Source organism: Stigmatopora argus, chromosome 2, assembly GCF_051989625.1.
Source record: "Stigmatopora argus isolate UIUO_Sarg chromosome 2, RoL_Sarg_1.0, whole genome shotgun sequence".
Lineage (NCBI taxonomy): Eukaryota > Metazoa > Chordata > Actinopteri > Syngnathiformes > Syngnathidae > Stigmatopora > Stigmatopora argus.
In genome coordinates this window covers 4,387,300-4,404,272 of record NC_135388.1, presented here as the reverse complement: position 1 = coordinate 4,404,272, position 16,973 = coordinate 4,387,300, and the positions used below count along the sequence as shown (strand labels likewise).

The 16,973-nt window shown below is 40.1% G+C and overlaps 2 protein-coding genes and 13 non-coding genes across 18 annotated transcripts in view; 14 read left to right on the top strand and 1 right to left on the bottom strand.

Annotated features, from left to right (window-relative positions):
* The first annotated feature begins 73 nt into the window (after positions 1–73).
* trnad-guc (transfer RNA aspartic acid (anticodon GUC)) lies at positions 74–145 on the top strand. The gene has a single exon. It is a non-coding gene; the product is annotated as a tRNA-Asp (tRNA).
* Positions 146–242: 97 nt separating this feature from the next.
* On the top strand, positions 243–314 carry trnad-guc (transfer RNA aspartic acid (anticodon GUC)). The gene has a single exon. It is a non-coding gene; the product is annotated as a tRNA-Asp (tRNA).
* Positions 315–411: 97 nt separating this feature from the next.
* Positions 412–483, top strand: trnad-guc (transfer RNA aspartic acid (anticodon GUC)). Its single transcript has one exon. It is a non-coding gene; the product is annotated as a tRNA-Asp (tRNA).
* A 97-nt stretch (positions 484–580) lies between these two features.
* Positions 581–652, top strand: trnad-guc (transfer RNA aspartic acid (anticodon GUC)). Its single transcript has one exon. It is a non-coding gene; the product is annotated as a tRNA-Asp (tRNA).
* Positions 653–749: 97 nt separating this feature from the next.
* trnad-guc (transfer RNA aspartic acid (anticodon GUC)) lies at positions 750–821 on the top strand. Its single transcript has one exon. It is a non-coding gene; the product is annotated as a tRNA-Asp (tRNA).
* Positions 822–918: 97 nt separating this feature from the next.
* Positions 919–990, top strand: trnad-guc (transfer RNA aspartic acid (anticodon GUC)). Its single transcript has one exon. It is a non-coding gene; the product is annotated as a tRNA-Asp (tRNA).
* A 435-nt stretch (positions 991–1,425) lies between these two features.
* On the top strand, positions 1,426–1,497 carry trnad-guc (transfer RNA aspartic acid (anticodon GUC)). The gene has a single exon. It is a non-coding gene; the product is annotated as a tRNA-Asp (tRNA).
* Positions 1,498–1,594: 97 nt separating this feature from the next.
* Positions 1,595–1,666, top strand: trnad-guc (transfer RNA aspartic acid (anticodon GUC)). Its single transcript has one exon. It is a non-coding gene; the product is annotated as a tRNA-Asp (tRNA).
* A 97-nt stretch (positions 1,667–1,763) lies between these two features.
* On the top strand, positions 1,764–1,835 carry trnad-guc (transfer RNA aspartic acid (anticodon GUC)). Its single transcript has one exon. It is a non-coding gene; the product is annotated as a tRNA-Asp (tRNA).
* Positions 1,836–1,932: 97 nt separating this feature from the next.
* On the top strand, positions 1,933–2,004 carry trnad-guc (transfer RNA aspartic acid (anticodon GUC)). The gene has a single exon. It is a non-coding gene; the product is annotated as a tRNA-Asp (tRNA).
* A 97-nt stretch (positions 2,005–2,101) lies between these two features.
* Positions 2,102–2,173, top strand: trnad-guc (transfer RNA aspartic acid (anticodon GUC)). The gene has a single exon. It is a non-coding gene; the product is annotated as a tRNA-Asp (tRNA).
* Positions 2,174–2,270: 97 nt separating this feature from the next.
* On the top strand, positions 2,271–2,342 carry trnad-guc (transfer RNA aspartic acid (anticodon GUC)). Its single transcript has one exon. It is a non-coding gene; the product is annotated as a tRNA-Asp (tRNA).
* A 268-nt stretch (positions 2,343–2,610) lies between these two features.
* On the top strand, positions 2,611–2,682 carry trnad-guc (transfer RNA aspartic acid (anticodon GUC)). The gene has a single exon. It is a non-coding gene; the product is annotated as a tRNA-Asp (tRNA).
* A 373-nt stretch (positions 2,683–3,055) lies between these two features.
* Positions 3,056–11,138, bottom strand: gpib (glucose-6-phosphate isomerase b). Its single transcript, XM_077587803.1, has 18 exons — positions 10,962–11,138; positions 10,118–10,208; positions 9,938–10,006; positions 9,362–9,481; positions 9,202–9,285; positions 8,031–8,177; positions 7,068–7,139; positions 6,945–6,989; positions 6,814–6,867; positions 6,483–6,543; positions 4,882–4,925; positions 4,665–4,817; positions 4,457–4,586; positions 3,830–3,906; positions 3,626–3,754; positions 3,485–3,560; positions 3,353–3,419; positions 3,056–3,276 (listed from the first exon to the last, which is right to left on the bottom strand). Exons 1-18 carry the CDS (start codon positions 11,078–11,080, stop codon positions 3,153–3,155), a joined length of 1,662 nt encoding a protein of 553 aa, XP_077443929.1. The 5' UTR covers positions 11,081–11,138; the 3' UTR covers positions 3,056–3,152.
* Positions 5,231–16,973, top strand: part of garre1 (granule associated Rac and RHOG effector 1) — a 33,658-nt gene continuing 21,915 nt past the window's right edge. Inside the window, exons 1-3 of one of the 4 annotated variants that reach the window (XM_077587766.1) lie at positions 5,231–5,279; positions 5,361–5,431; positions 10,888–11,124. The gene's annotated coding sequence lies outside the window, so the exon portion shown is untranslated. Of the gene's footprint in view, positions 5,280–5,360; positions 5,432–10,887; positions 11,125–11,998; positions 12,093–12,141; positions 12,400–12,449; positions 12,571–16,973 lie in introns of those variants that run through there. The other 3 variants (XM_077587794.1, XM_077587785.1, XM_077587775.1) reach the window with 3 other exon arrangements.

Below are 16,973 nucleotides of genomic sequence, written 5' to 3'. Positions count from 1 at the left end.
CAACACTGTATTCTACCAGTTAGTACATAATAGCTTTCTTCCAAAGCCAATTGTCGTTGGTAAACGGCAACCTTCCTCGTTAGTATAGTGGACAGTATCTCCGCCTGTCACGCGGAAGACCGGGGTTCGATTCCCCGACGGGGAGTAATAATTTTTCTCTTCTGCCACACAACACTGTATTCTACCAGTTAGTACATAATAGCTTTCTTCCAAAGCTAATTGTTGTTGAATGATGGCAACCTTCCTCGTTAGTATAGTGGACAGTATCTCCGCCTGTCACGCGGAAGACCGGGGTTCGATTCCCCGACGGGGAGTAATAATTTTTCTCTTCTGCAACACAACACTGTATTCTACCAGTTAGTACATAATAGCTTTCTTCCAAAGCTAATTGTTGTTGAATGATGGCAACCTTCCTCGTTAGTATAGTGGACAGTATCTCCGCCTGTCACGCGGAAGACCGGGGTTCGATTCCCCGACGGGGAGTAATAATTTTTCTCTTCTGCCACACAACACTGTATTCTACCAGTTAGTACATAATAGCTTTCTTCCAAAGCTAATTGTTGTTGAATGATGGCAACCTTCCTCGTTAGTATAGTGGACAGTATCTCCGCCTGTCACGCGGAAGACCGGGGTTCGATTCCCCGACGGGGAGTAATAATTTTTCTCTTCTGCCACACAACACTGTATTCTACCAGTTAGTACATAATAGCTTTCTTCCAAAGCCAATTGTCGTTGGTAAACGGCAACCTTCCTCGTTAGTATAGTGGACAGTATCTCCGCCTGTCACGCGGAAGACCGGGGTTCGATTCCCCGACGGGGAGTAATAATTTTTCTCTTCTGCCACACAACACTGTATTCTACCGGTTAGTACATAATAGCTTTCTCCCAAAGCTAATTGCCGTTGAAGAATGGCAACCTTCCTCGTTAGTATAGTGGACAGTATCTCCGCCTGTCACGCGGAAGACCGGGGTTCGATTCCCCGACGGGGAGTAATAATTTCTCTCTTCTGCCACACAACACTGTATTCTACCAGTTAGTACATGATAGCTTTCTTCCAAAGCCAATTGTCGTTGGTAAACGGCAACCTTCCTCGTTAGTATAGTGGACAGTATCTCCGCCTGTCACGCGGAAGACCGGGGTTTGATTCCCCGACGGGGAGTAATAATTTCTCTCTTCTGCCACACAACACTGTATTCTACCAGTTAGTACATAATAGCTTTCTTCCAAAGCCAATTGTCGTTGGTAAACGGCGACCTTCCTCGTTAGTATAGTGGACAGTATCTCCGCCTGTCACGCGGAAGACCGGGGTTCGATTCCCTGACGGGGAGTAATAATTTTTCTCTTCTGCCACACAACACTGTATTCTACCAGTTAGTACATAATAGCTTTCTCCCAAAGCTAATTGCCGTTGAAGAATGGCAACCTTCCTCGTTAGTATAGTGGACAGTATCTCCGCCTGTCACGCGGAAGACCGGGGTTCGATTCCCCGACGGGGAGTAATAAATTCTCTCTTCTGCCACACAACACTGTATTCTACCAGTTAGTACATAATAGCTTTCTTCCAAAGCCAATTGTCGTTGGTAAACGGCAACCTTCCTCGTTAGTATAGTGGACAGTATCTCCGCCTGTCACGCGGAAGACCGGGGTTCGATTCCCCGACGGGGAGTAATAATTTTTCTCTTCTGCCACACAACACTGTATTCTACCAGTTAGTACATAATAGCTTTCTTCCAAAGCTAATTGTTGTTGAATGATGGCAACCTTCCTCGTTAGTATAGTGGACAGTATCTCCGCCTGTCACGCGGAAGACCGGGGTTCGATTCCCCGACGGGGAGTAATAATTTTTCTCTTCTGCCACACAACACTGTATTCTACCAGTTAGTACATAATAGCTTTCTCCCAAAGCTAATTGCCGTTGAAGAATGGCAACCTTCCTCGTTAGTATAGTGGACAGTATCTCCGCCTGTCACGCGGAAGACCGGGGTTCGATTCCCCGACGGGGAGTAATAATTTCTCTCTTCTGCCACTCAACACTGTATTCTACCAGTTAGTACATAATAGCTTTCTTCCAAAGCCAATTGTCGTTGGTAAACGGCAACCTTCCTCGTTAGTATAGTGGACAGTATCTCCGCCTGTCACGCGGAAGACCGGGGTTCGATTCCCCGACGGGGAGTAATAATTTTTCTCTTCTGCCACACAACACTGTATTCTACCAGTTAGTACATAATAGCTTTCTTCCAAAGCTAATTGTTGTTGAATGATGGCAACCTTCCTCGTTAGTATAGTGGACAGTATCTCCGCCTGTCACGCGGAAGACCGGGGTTCGATTCCCCGACGGGGAGTTAAATTCTTTTCGCATCTGCTGCATAAAGGTAATCGAAACAAATCTTAATTCACGCATAAAATTGAAATATTCCTCACCGGGTAACTGTCGAATGCGATTCTTGAAACTCCTCGTTAGGATATATATTTTTCTTCAAGAAAAACACAAAAATGTGTTCATTAACAAAATACGTAGTAGTATAGTCAAAAAAACACAAACCGCATAAAACGCAGAGGTTGGGTACTGCAATTTATACAAAACCTTAAGTATTCCACAAATCTTCACCTTCCTCGTTAGTATAGTGGACAGTATCTCCGCCTGTCACGCGGAAGACCGGGGTTCGATTCCCCGACGGGGAGTTCTTTTTCTTCACATTTCCTTGAATTTTTTAACGATTGGGAAGAATTTGCTTTGCCAATTTTGGAAGATTCGTGGTTTCATTTTTTGCTATATTTTTTGTTGTTGCTGTGAATTTATGATGTTTAAGTGTGAAATATTTAACATAATTCAAAGCGGTATTACACATACATGGTAATAACTGCAAGTGAGTACGTATCACCAAACTGTCAATTAATTTGAATTATTTATTGGGGAAAAAATATTTTTTCGAGTATTTTAATTTGATTTGGTTGTTTTTAAGTGTAATTAGAATCTTCAACTTGATTAATCATAAATAAAATTTGTGATGATTTGCTTGCACCTAGCAAAAACAGTCAACTGCAAACCCAAATATGAAGTTTATCTTTTATTCAATACATGGTACAAACGTGCACAGTGCTTATCGTGGAAATTGTTATTAATAACGACAATCTTGACGAGAGCAAGAAGCTCAGGCGAAATTCTTCTTGAGGAAGTTGATGAGTCCGTTGGTGGACGCGTCATGCGAATGGACCTCCACGGCGTCCTGCAGCTCCGGCTCGATCTTCTTTGCCAGTTGTTTTCCCAGTTCCACCCTACCCACAAACGACAAAAATTATAGTCAAAAATATTCATAGTAATATTGGTAAATAAGAAAAATATAACGCTCACCCCCACTGGTCAAAGCTGTTAATCTCCCACATCAAACCCTGGATGAAGATCTTATGCTCATACATAGCTATAAAAAAAATAAAACATCCCATAATTATGATTGCCCCTTTCTTGTCATGAATATTCTCTCACCTATGAGGGCACCAAGCATGTACGGGGTCAGTTTCTTGAAGATGATGGAATTGGTGGGCCGGTTTCCTTGGAAAACCTAGCAAGACAACAAGACGACAACAGGGGATGGAACGTAAACTATGGTGGGTGTTTATAGCTAACTTTGTGCGGCAGAATCTTCTCCAGATGGTCTCCAGTCAGCCCGCTGGTCTCCAGTTCCTTCCTGGCCTCCTCGGTGGTCTTCCCCCTCATGAGGGCCTCCGTCTGGGCCAGGAAGTTGGCCATCAGGATCTGCCAAAAAGCAGTATTATTTGAAATAAATCCTTCTTCTGGGACGAAAAGCTGTTGCCAAGACTGTTATGTTACCTTGTGATGGAGGTTGTCCCTGACGGGGTGCTGGGACTGCGCCGGGATGAGGAAATCGGACGGCACCATGCGTGTTCCTTAATGACAAACACAAAATAATTGTAGTTATGGTTTCCTTCGGAGGGCGTAACGTCTATATCGGTATCAAAATACTATGTTCTTTTCCTTTATCATTCAAGTGTTGCATTTGAAACAGTCTACTCATTATTACACTCTAGTGGTCCAAATAGGTAAACGAAACACACCCACTTTTTACATCACATGTGTCAAAGTGGCGGCCCGGGGGCCAAATCTGGCCAGCTGCATCATTTTGTGTGGCCCGGGAAAGTAAATCATGAGTGCCGACTTTCTGTTTTAGGATCAAATTAAAATAAAGAGTATGGATGTATATTAAATTTCCTGATTTTTCCCCCATTTAAATTAATAATTGTCTTTTTTTAATCAATATTTTCTGTATTTTTAGTTCAAAAATCATTTTGTAAAATCTAAAAATATATTTAAAAAAAGCTAAAATAAACATTGTTTTAGATCTATTAAAAACTGAGTATTCATGGCTGCGCGCTCTCAAACTGTGCGTTTTATGCAGTGAAAATACGTTACATATATTTTGTTTTCAGGTCCAAGTACCTTGATGGATAAGTTGGTAGAATGCATGTTGGCCATTAGTGCCAGGCTCGCCCCATACAATGGGACCCGTGTGGTAATTTACCCGTGCGCCGTGCTTGGTGACATATTTGCCGTTGGACTCCATGTCGCCCTGTGTGGGAAAAAGCGGTGTGAACGTATGAAAATGAACGTTTAAAGCCAAGAAAATGTATTTTTTGGGGGAGTTAACCTGCTGGAAGTATGCAGCAAAGCGGTGCATGTACTGGTCATAAGGCAACAAGGCGTGGGTCTCCGTGTGGAAGAAGTTGATGTACCAAATACCCAACATAGCCAGTAGAACCGGAGCGTTTTTGTCCAGGGGAGCTGTGCGGAAATGCTGGTCCTGCAGAAGGGAAATTGTGCGGGTGTGCCCAGGGATTTCTCCGCGAGTAAATTCGGACACCTACCATCCAGTGAGCGCCTGATAGAAGCTTCTCAAAGTTGTCAAAGCCTAACCAAGAGAAAAGTATGTTTCAAAATTTAACCTGCGTACATGTTTTAGATTATTTAGATAATTATTATAATTTTTTTGAAAAATGATTTACAGTCTCCTGGCCCTTTGAATAGCCAGATTAACTATGATTAAATCGAGTCTTTCGATTAGAAAATCGAATTCAATTTTGCTGCTTTGGAAAATCGTTTGATTAGTTGCAAAATAATGGTTTGTTTTGGAAGTGCTGTTTATATTTTTCTTGGTTAGAGAGGATACAGTGCCCTCTGGCGGCAACAGAAAATATGACAACTCAACTCGGCACATTTTGAGGCTCCTCCCATGAGCATCTGGAATCAGCAGAACAAGCTTCTGGTATGAAATGTCATGTATAAATCACATAAAACTAGGATTATATGATTAATATCGATGTCTAATTAATTTCTTTCTTGTTAGGACAAAGAATTGTGCTTATATGTTGATGTGAAGAGTTGTGGTCGTCGAGTGAATACTCATGTTATGCCCTGGTAAGTATGACATACTTAACTATAACATACCACGTTATAGGTAACGCCTTAATGCTTAATTATGCTCTAATATATTATTTTGACAAACTATGTTTTGTTAGAGAAGTCATAAAAAATATTTTGTTTGGGTTGTGCTTGTTTAAATATTCTAATTAGTGGTTAGCACTAGGCTAGCGCTAGTTGCGAGTGGGTAATTGCTATGCTAGTACATACAGAGCGCTAGTTGCGAGTGGCTAATTGCTATGCTAGTACATACTACAGCGCTAGTTGCGAGTGGGTAATTGCTATGCTAGTACATACAGAGCGCTAGTTGCGAGTGGCTAATTGCTATGCTAGTACATACAGAGCGCTAGTTGCGAGTGGCTAATTGGTATGCTAGTACATACGGTTCATGTATATTATACTTGCTAGGCAAAATAGCGGCTAGTTAAGGTAATGTGCTTACTTTTGACATGCTGTGTAATTTATTCTCAATTTGTGTCGGTGGGAATATGTTAAAAGCATTACACACGTAAATAGTTCATTTAAGTGTTCAATTCATTTATTAATACAGAATGTTAAATGTTTTTTGACAAATGATGATTGGCTGTTCTGCTACACTTTTGTGAGGTCAAATCAAATCAAATCAAAAGCCTTTATTGTCATTATACAACAGCTGCCTAATTTCATTATGCACAGCTGTTGTATAACGACAATAAAGGCTTTTGATTTGATTTGACCTCACAATTATATATATCTATATGTAGTGTATCAGAACAGCCAAACATGATTTGTCAAAAAAAACATTAAGCATTCTGTATTAATAAATGAATTGAACAGAGGTATAGAATGCACATTAAATGTACTGTGCATGATGGTAATAAGCTCACATAGAGCATAAAATTTTTGTTCTGCCCGCAATTTTGTCGCCAGAATCAATGTTATTGCAACCATGAGGACTTATTTTACCTCAAAAATGATTATGTCAGGCATTTGTTATTCGATGATCTGAAATAATTCAGAAATAAATTCCTCGAACAATGAAATCGTCGATATCTGCGGCCCTACGTACCGATGTGCAAAGCGATGGCCATTCCAATGGCTGACCACAGCGAGAAGCGCCCTCCAACCCACTGAAAGGACAAAACATATCACCATTTAAAAAATGCATTTCAACTCAAATCACAAGATAGCCATAAAAGCCATATTGTAGCACCCGCCCTGAAAATAGCAACGGAACACAGCTCTATGCTATGACCTTTATCTATTGGCCGGCCTGTACGATAACCTCTGCAAGGGAGAAGGTCACCACCAATAATAACCGAGGGGAGGGCCTCTGATTACTCGGCAGCTGCATTCAAAAAGTTCTGCCGTAAATATAGCCGGGCGGAAAGAGCACTCACGTCCCAGAACTCAAACATGTTCTCGGTGTCGATACCAAAGTCCTTTACTTTGGGCTGAAAGATAAAATGGCAAGAAGTCGATGAGATGGAACCTCCCCGGTAACAGATTCAGATCAGTGTGTGTGACTTACGCCATTGGTGGACAGAGCGACAAAGTGTTTGGCCACGGCACCTTTCTGCGGAAAAATGGCCAAATAGTGTACGTTTTTTTGGGGTGCGCTAAAAAATAGACGAGAATGCTTGCGCTCACGTACGTCTTTTGCGTGCTCGAGGAACCATGCTTTGGCCGACTCGGCGTTGGTGATGGTCTCTTGAGTGGTGAAGGTCTGACAAAAAAAAAAAGAAAATGGTCGTCAAAGACATAGCTGTCTTTTCTACTTGTGAAAACGGGAAACTGGGTCATTCCAGAATTGGAGGTCATTTGATAATCCACATCGGAAAAACTACTCAAATGTGCAGTTTTTGAGGAAACGGGATTCTGAGAGAAAATTTGTACTTGAAAATATTTTGAAATAAATACCAAAAAGTTTAGAGATAGTTAAATATTTATTATAATTAATCAAAGTTTTAATAGACATTATATAGTATCATGGACAACACGCTTATTTATTCATTTATTTGTTTGTTTGTGTGTGTTTGTTAGTTAGTTTATTTTTGTATTTATTTGTGTGTATGTATTTATTTATTCATTTATTTATTTATTCATTTTTTATTTATTAACTTACTTATTACCTATTTGTTTATGTCTACAATGTCTTTTCCTGTGTCTGTATTCTAACCCTCTTGCTACTGTGACAGTGAAATTTCCCGAATAAGGGATGAATCAACGTATCTAATCTCAAAAATTGAAAACATTGAAAGAGTAATGCAACATAAAGTAACGTAGCCTAGCATAGTATAAAGCAATGTAACAATATAGCAAAGGGATGGTTTATTTTCTTGCTTCTATTTTTCAGTTTGATGTCTCATTGTACGATATGATCAGAATAAGATAATTATCACCGAGTAACAGCTAGCTTCTACTCCAGAAAAAATGCTAACAGTACAAATTTCCCACCCTGTTACTCTGATTCCACCAAATATTGTAACTCACAAATAAAGCATATCATACAAATGTTACCATTATCCTATTGGATAAACCAATTCAACTTTTGATTGTTGTTTACCAATTATTGCTGAATACAACATAGAAGAAAACTAAAGACTTTTGTAGCTACCTTAGAAGCGATGATAAAGAGGGTGGTCTCAGCGTTGAGTTGCGCGAGGGTCTTGGCGATGTGTGTCCCGTCGATATTGGACACAAACCACACGGCGGGTCCGTCCTTGGAGTATGGTTTCAGGGCTTCTGTCACCATCAGGGGGCCCTACCGTTCCACAGATTCAAGATACAAGTCAAATTTACATGAAAAAATCCCAAAATGTCAGAAATATTCAAGGTTTGGTGGACTTCATTTGACTTAGTAGAAACTTTTTGCATCCAGTAGGAGGTCCCTCCCACTTAACAGATGCAAAACAGAGCACAAACATAGATTAGCTTATACGGCAAGCTACCTAGCAAGTTGTTATCTGGACATTTTGAAGAGGACAGGAAACACTTTCATTCTCAGCCTACACTTGTCTGCTCCCTCAAATAGTGGACAGCTATGAAAGCCAATCTTAAAGCCCTGTTTAAACTACCGTATTTACTCGCATATAAGCCGCACCTTTAAAATGGCCTTAAAATCGTTTAATTTTGCAATTTCTCGCGTATAAGCCGCCCCCTGATTCACAATTTTCACGTCCATATTCATGGTTTTAATAGGAGTACACATTTGTTACTTTGAAGGAAAAATCTTAAGAAATATGGTGTTTCTGAGATACTCTATGAATCAAAAGCACATTATTAGGGTCAATATCATAAGGAATTAATGTATCCAGTAATGGTTGTTTTCTCACCGCAAAACAGCAAATAACCAACAAATAGTAAATATTACTTTGCCGACATCTACCGTCCACTCTTGCTCGTTTTGTGTTTTTGCTGCTTTTCTGTTGTAATGATTTGATTTGGTGATTCTCAATGATCCCATTTACTTTGATTTGCTTTGTACTTTGTGCTTTTGCTTTGTTGTTCTGTCTAATCACCCTCTTGCTACTGCCACAATGAAATTTCCCGAATACGGAATGAATAAAGTTATCCAATCCAATCCAATCCAATCCAAAAAGAGTATAGCAAGTCTTGTGCGGACATAAGCCGTACCCTTGATTCAGTCATCATTTTTTTTAGTTACAAATCCGGCTTATATGCGAGAAAATACGGTACCTAAAGATTTGACTGTAGCAATCCCCAACAAATGAGAACTGGACATTTGGATTCAACAGTTCAGTTTGTGCGATGAAAATTTGACTCACAAGATCCGATCCCCCGATTCCGATATTAACAACGTCGGTGATGGTCTTCCCCGTGTAGCCTTTCCACTGACCGCTTCGAACCCTCTGCAAAAACACCGGCAGTTGAAATCATGATTCTTAATATAATAAATCATAATTCTTAATATAGGATTGAACTCACATGGCAGAAGTTCTTCATCTTGTCCAGAACTTTATTAACCTCCGGCATCACATCTTTACCGTCCACCACTATGGGTGTATTGGAACGGTTCCGTAGTGCCACGTGAAGAACAGCGCGTCCCTGTAGCATATTCACATATGTATTCCATACCTGTCAACCTCTGCCGATAACTGCCCTTATAAATGATTATGATTCCCCTTACAAACCCCCAAAAAACCTTACAAACACCGTACGAGTCGTACGGTGTTTGTAAGGTTTTTGGGGGGTTTGTAAGGGGAATCATAATCATTTATAAGGGCAGTTATCGAGTCGTACGGTGTTTGTAAGGTTTTTGGGGGGTTTGTAAGGGGAATCATAATCATTTATAAGGGCAGTTATCGGCAGAGGTTGACAGGTATGGTATTCAGATTTCTGAACTGGAGCCTATCACAGCCAACTATGGACACCCTGAATCGGTGACCAGCTAATCCCAGGGCAAATTTGTCCTTTAATGAAATAGTCGCCGAATCTCGATTGTCTTGAAATTTCACTTTCCACACATAAAAAAACGGAATGACATCATGACGTGAGCAGCACCTCCGTAAAGTTGATCTTGTCTCCGGTGAACATGGCCTCTCTGGCTACGTCCATGCCTCTCGACTTGGCCTGCCCAAGACAAAATACACTTTACGTTTAACTCACTGGTCGCCATTTTGCCAGGAAGGCAGTGAATGACAATGTTTCAGTCATTTTCCAATTGTGCTGAGTACGACTCACCAGATCAATCAGCATTTTCATGACTTCATCGGTGATGAGGTTCTTGGAGTAGTCCAGCAGGATATCTCCGTCTTCGGTCTGCAGTGTTAGGCTACGTAAAACAGTTGGACAATGGGATTCGTAGCAAAAGCTAACGCGACATCTGATATCACAGTCATTCCAGGATGAAACATTCTTGCAAAAAATAAACTTCTTTGGTTTTCTGCTACCTTTTCATAATTAACAAGACTATAGTTTTGAGTAGCTTACCTAGCAAATTGAAGCTATTTCAATTACACGGTGGTTGCATAGCCATATTAGCTTTTTTTCAAGTAGTAGTGGTTAGCGCGTCAGCCTCACAGTTGGGGACATGGGTTCAAATCCAGGTCGGACCACCTGTGTGGAGTTAGCATGTTTTCCCCGGGGCCTGCGTGGGTTGTCTCCGGGTACCCCGGTTTCCTCCCACATTCCAAAGACATGCATGGTTGGCTGATTGGACACTCTAAATTGCCTCTAGCTATGAGTGATTGGTTGTTTGTCTTGTTGTGCCCTGCGATTGGCTGGCCACCGATTCAGAGTTTCCCCCGCCTCTGGCCCCAAGGCAGCTGGGATGGGCTCCAGCACCCCCCGCGACCCTCTAGTGATGATAAAGCAGTTTAAAAAATGAGATGAGAGGAGAGCTTCCATTCAGTTTGGCTATTGGGGTTTAGAAAGAACCTAAATTGCCTTTAAGGGGTACTCCAGACTCAAAACAATATTTTGAAGTATATGTTCCACTCATTTTTTTTCAGGTTTGGTATCAGGACAAACTCAAAAATGGCCACTCGTGAGCGAGTGAGTCAACGAGGAACGCCGTCAAGGGTACCTGAATTTGTGGAACCTTTCCTTGTCGCCCTCAAACAAGTGCCTCATGTTGAGGTTCAAGGCGTGCGCCGAGTACCATTCCTGCAGTTGCTGGAAAACGGGGTCCTGTGTGAGTCCCATGTTGCGGAGTGCCGGAGGGAGGTGGGCCGAGTGGGGTCCAGAGGGTAAGTGCCAAAGTCTTTTGAAAGGCCAACAGGGCTCCTCCTACCATGTTTATGTCACGCCCCCTTCCCCTTCACACTAGATATATATTTGGGACAGGTGGCAGAGATAATCACGCTTGGCAGTCAAGTATACAAGTATGGTAACGATTAAAGTAAAAATACTGGTTGAACTTTTTCCCCAAAGTAAAAAAAAATCAAACATTTGAAAAAAATACAAAATAAATGCTAAAAAAAATTATTACATTTTCAATATTGTATATTAAAGGGTGTGAAAGTCACTTTTAATTTTAATAAATGTTTCGTTTTATCACATTATATTAAATTATTTGTACTGGTTGAGTTTTTTTGCCATGTTTTCATTGCTGTTTGAAAAGTATGGATTACAGATCTTTAGGAGTTAAAAATTAAAAACATGTCAAGAAGGTAATGCTCGGAAAATATACTTTGACACTGTGACGAAATATGTTGGTGTAATTTTGAATCCATTTTTTTAAAAATACAAATTTATTTTTTCACACTGAAATTTTAAAACTGCTAGCATTAGCAATAGCTTTGAGGTCAGGTGCCAAATGTATTCTCAATACTGGATTTGTGGACTATAGCACCCCCTAGGGAGTGTTTATCTAAAGAATGCACAGTAAATGATATGCAATGACTTTGTTCCAACGTTAGAGGGCGATAAAGGCTCAGTATTTATAGAAATCGTTTAATTAAACGTGTACTTCCTTATTTTAATTTATTTCTACACACATTCGAAATGATTGTTTTCGTTATTAAATCGCACACAGAACAAAGTATTATTTAACAGAACGAAATTCTGTTTTATAAACAGGATAAAAATCAGACACCTCCGGTTATACTCTTATTGTTGAAAGCCTCGCGGGAAGTGTCGACGTTTATTACGTTGGACTTGACCCTCTCGTCACAGACAGGAGATTCGCTGTCAAAGAGGGTGGACGCCTGAGCTGGTAAGCGATGCGTCTTTTCCCTTTACTTCCTTCCAATCGACCCTTTGAATTCATCACAGACTTTCCTTTTGCAACGCAACAAGATCGCGATCGCGTCGCTTTATAGCGTCTTTTTCCCAAGCCAATGGGTATTGCTTTTCAGTCGTGTCGCAGAGAGGCTAAGCTAACGTTAGCATCGCGTAGCTATGTCGCCGAATCCACAGAGTACACATGAAAACATCCGTGCACCCATTATCGGACGCATCCCACCTTCTTATTCACCTTTAAATCGACTTAAATCCACTCGCGTGTTTTGTGACATCCTTTGGTGAGTTAAAACACTCGAAAACACTCCATTTCGAACATTTGTGCTCGGTGTGTGTGATCGAAACCACCCACTTTTGGGCTAAACAGGGGAGGAGCGATCCCGTACTGTGGTTATTTTTATTTTTCCACGCCATCAAACTTTGCTTCCGATGGACTCGTCGTCTTGACAACGGTATGTTTTGCGGGTGAAATTAAGAGGAAATTGTTATTAATGTTGGATTTAGTATGGGTGCGGCGTTCGTGTTATCTTTGATACCTGGGAAATATGAGCTGTCGCTACTTGGAGTTTCGGTGAAACCGGCGAGATTCCTGCTAAAAAAAAGTCATCTTTCAGACGATTTTTTTGACACAAAAGGGACACCAATGATTTCATAATCGGTTCTATTCTTCATTTCCTGCCATGACGATAGACGTTAAATTCATTTTGAATGGGAGGGTGATTTTCTTCAAAATGGCCATTATTTTATGATTATAGTACACAAAAATTGATCTATGGACAGAGTAAGAAAATATATTTGGTGATGGCAGTGTTTTTTGGGCAAATTAAAGAAATTTTTTGGCCTTAAACCTCCTGAAGCTGAAATTTCCGTTCGAAAGGATTAATAAAACAAAACAAGATGCAGGAAATTAAATTAAAAAATCCAAGTGAAAATGTGGAAATCCTAAACTAAAAGCATATTAGTATGACATATTTCAGAAAAATAGTATTAAAATTGTTAAAATGATGGAGTAAAAGAACGAAATAAAAAAAAGAACGAAAACAAACAAACTTAAAAGTAATAGTAACAGTGTGGCCCAGATTTGGATAGGTGACTTTTTTGTCAGAATAAAAATGGTAGCTATAACTACTGTATTATTTTTTCAGAACATCATACATTTTATTAAATAGAAACTATTTTTCATTCGAAATTGGGGGAAAATGTCCTAATCATTAACAAAAAAAATATTCCTACATGAACATTTATGTTGGAGAGCATATAAATGTTTATTAAAGTTCTTAGAATCTGTTAAAAAGTCTGAATATTGTATAATATCATTTAAAAAAAATTGAAAAACGGCATAGTTTTTATCTTTATTCCCCTTTATATTTTTAGTTCTGAGAGCATATAAATATTTATTAAAGTTCTTAGAATCTGTTAAAAAGTCTGAATATTGTATAATATTTTTTTTTTATTATTATTGAAAAACTGCATAGGTTTTATCTTTATTCCCCTTTATATTTTTAGTTCTATACAATTTGCCTGAACAGAATAAAAAAAAAATCAAGGAATTTTCCCAATAATTTCCTGTTATGACGAAAAATTACATGGGCACAAAAATAAGCTATTTCATTCAGGCTATATCTTTATTTTAAATTAATTGTCAAATCAATTGAATAACATCACTTTCTGGGGCCCCGGCGACATTGGAACGTTTTTAATTCCTCCCTTAAAGAAAGCCATACACTTTTGTCCTTTTGTCATTTTTTTTTGCTGGCTTGGCAAAGCCTCCCCATTAAAAAGCAGCGCCTCGCTTTCTCCACCCACTTGTTGACATCTGCCACAGCTGTGTCACCGTGAAAATACGCGCTTTGCTCCGCAAAATTCCTGTCTCTCCTTTAGCCTATCCCCCCGACCAACAGGCTGATTCAGCACCCCCGTCCGTGCGCGCTGAAGTCGCGACTCGTCACCAGCTGATTGTTTCCACCGTACTACGTCACGCGTCTACACCTGAGCGACGTCGGCCTCCCAGAGCGAGCCTCTTTCCCTCCCGCCGTGGGTTATTGGCGGCGACATCTCCCGACAGGCGAGGCTGGGGGAAGGGTCGCTTTCACCCCGGGGCCACGGTATTATTAGAGCCGAGGAATTCCAACATTTGCAACCGATCTCAGTTTACGAAGTCCAAGCGGGGCTGCCGTTTTCATCGACGTCCTCCCTTTTGTTCTCGCGTTGTCTTGGATGGTTTAGCTACAAAGTATTAAGAGCAAAAAAAAAGTGAGAGTACATATTTGATTTGATTGAAGTGGAGAAACGGCTGGGATTTTAGTGCAAAACAGCACATTATTATGTGTAAAAGTGTTTTTTTTAGAGTTGTTGTTTAAAAGAGAAAAAATCCAGTCGTGTAATGCTGTATTTTGGGGATTTAAGCATCCAATGCATTTTGAATGAGAGGAGCAAATGAACAACTTTTTGCACAGCAACGCGCTCGTAACATAACATAAACAAATTTAAATGAACTTAGATTACGATGCAGACCCACTCAAAAATAAATTTGATCTAACTTTACACTAAACTTAATTCTAATTTTGTTTTAAATTTTGATACCTTTCTTCTCCCGGGTTGGCTCTATTGGCCCCGCCTCCACCCTGACTTTCAGATGCAACCTATCGAGGGTTGTTTGATTTTGTATCCCCTTCAAAATATTCCCAAAATGATGCAAACAAATGTCCTCGCAATAGGATAACGCATGACCACTTGCCAACGAGAAGTAGTATACTCCTCTCGTATTAGCTATCGCTCCGCCATTCGCACTGACTAACGGGGGGAAAAAAACACTGAAATAATGCAACGCTCCGCCCAGTGCTCGTAGAGATATTACACAAAAGAGTTGTGACCAGAAAGACAGTACCCATGATGTTCTTATGAGCAGCCTCTCGCATCCGCTGTATGCTCGTATATCAAAATTTGTCTCGTATCTCAAGATAAATATTTGCTCGAAAATTTTACCTGTATCTCAAATTGCTCGTATGTCGAGGTATTACTGTATCTGTCTGGAACAACAACCCCACGCACGGGCAGGATTGCACTCCATTCGTGAGCCGCTTCTGGCCCGCGGGCCGTAGGTTTGACACCACTGCCGTAAACCCCAAGCTAAGTTGACCTTAATGAAGGAAAACAGAAAACAGGAAACATCTTTTCGTCTTGCTTTTCCAAGAAATCTGCGCAGAGAGCGCCGATATGTTGTCAGACGGCACTCGAACTTCCACGCCAATGTTTTCGTGTCGTTTTGGACTTCCCGTTTCCACCAGGAGACCTTTTTCTGTACCCCAACGCACCGGGTTTGAACTCTTGGTTGATCCAGGAAGGGATTTTGCCTTTTGTCCCGACTTTGCTTGCACAAGCCTCAAACCTCGAGCTTAGGGAAGCATTTTCATACCTCCGTGAATGGGAGCGACGTCGGAGCCTTTCATTGCCGCCCGCTTTGGTCGGAAACCCGACGTCGGGATTCGCTCCACGGGCTCCATTGTCCGCTTCTATTCTGGAGAGGATAGGGGAGCTAATTCTATTTGCTCTCGGCGCAGTGCTGACGGGCAGGTGCGCTTTGTCCGGAGGCTTTGGCGGATCACGGCCGATGGGACTTTCATTTGTCGCCGGTCTTGTGCCCTTTTGGCACTTCTGCTATTGTCCCTATGTGTTGTCCCCTTTAACAAAAAAAGTAGCGTTTTTAACCACTTGCAATGTAGTTCAAGGTATCATAAGGGGAAGTTCAAAATCCCCTATGTATGTTTTCAACTGAATAATAATATTCCTAACCAATTAAAAAGTGAAAATAATCTTTTCCTTCGTTTTGGAACAACTTTCATGGCCCAAATTTGGTCTGCCACTTTATTTTTTTGTCATTCACTAAAGTAAATCAAGTGCAAGTGCTCGGAATTAGAGATTATTTCCATTACAGTAATCCCTAGAAAATCGCAGACAATGGACCCATGGCCATAAGAAGACAAAGGACTTGGACTAAAATTCCCATTTACCTGTTTTTTTATTTTATTTATATCAAGCATAGAGGAAGGATTTTCACTGAGTACAGTATTTAAAAAATCATTATATTTAGATATTAGTACATTACAGATGTTTTCAACTGAATAATAATATTCCTAACCAATTAAAAAGTGAAAATCTATTCCTTCCTTTTTGGAACAGCTTTCAGAGCCCAAATTTGGTCTGCCACGTATTTTTTTTTTGATTCGCTAAAGTAAATCAAGTGCAATTGCTCGGAATTAGAGAATATTTGCATTACAGTAATCCCTTGAATATCGCGGACAATGGACCCATAGCCACAATAAGACAAAGGACTTGGACTAAAATTACCATTTACCATTTTTTTTTAATTTATATCAAGCATAGAGGAAGTATTTTAACTGAGTATAGTATTTAAAGATACATTATATTTAGATATTAATACATTAGAGTCTTTTGACATGTCAATAGCTCTAATATTTAATAAATATACACTTTTTGATAATTGTACTTGTATTTCTGTATAGACGTGAAGATATGTACAGTAATCCCTCGAATATCGCGGTTTATGTGGACAAGACATGGCTGCGATAACTGAAAAATCGTATTATTAAAAAGTATTATAACATAAATCTTTTTTGTACAAGTTTCAGCGTGGATTTTCACATTTTTATGAACTAAAAATAATAATAGCAGAAAAAAATTGAGAAATAAGTGAACTTGCGATAATCGAGGGAAGACGATATAGTAGTTATAATGAGTGATCCTAATTTGCGGTTTTTCGTTTTTCGCGGCCATGTCTGGTCCACATTACCCGCGATATTTGAGGGATTATTATATTGTGATCCAGATTTTTTTA

Coding starts and splice junctions, on each gene's coding strand:
- gpib (XM_077587803.1), bottom strand. CDS start 11,080: ATGGGACTCACACAGGACCCCGTTTTCCAGCAACTGCAGGAATGGTAC. Junction 4,926..6,482: donor GGCCATCGCTTTGCACATCG/GTACGTAGGGCC, acceptor TCTCTTGGTTAG/GCTTTGACAACTTTGAGAAG. Junction 4,818..4,881: donor TATCAGGCGCTCACTGGATG/GTAGGTGTCCGA, acceptor TCCCTTCTGCAG/GACCAGCATTTCCGCACAGC.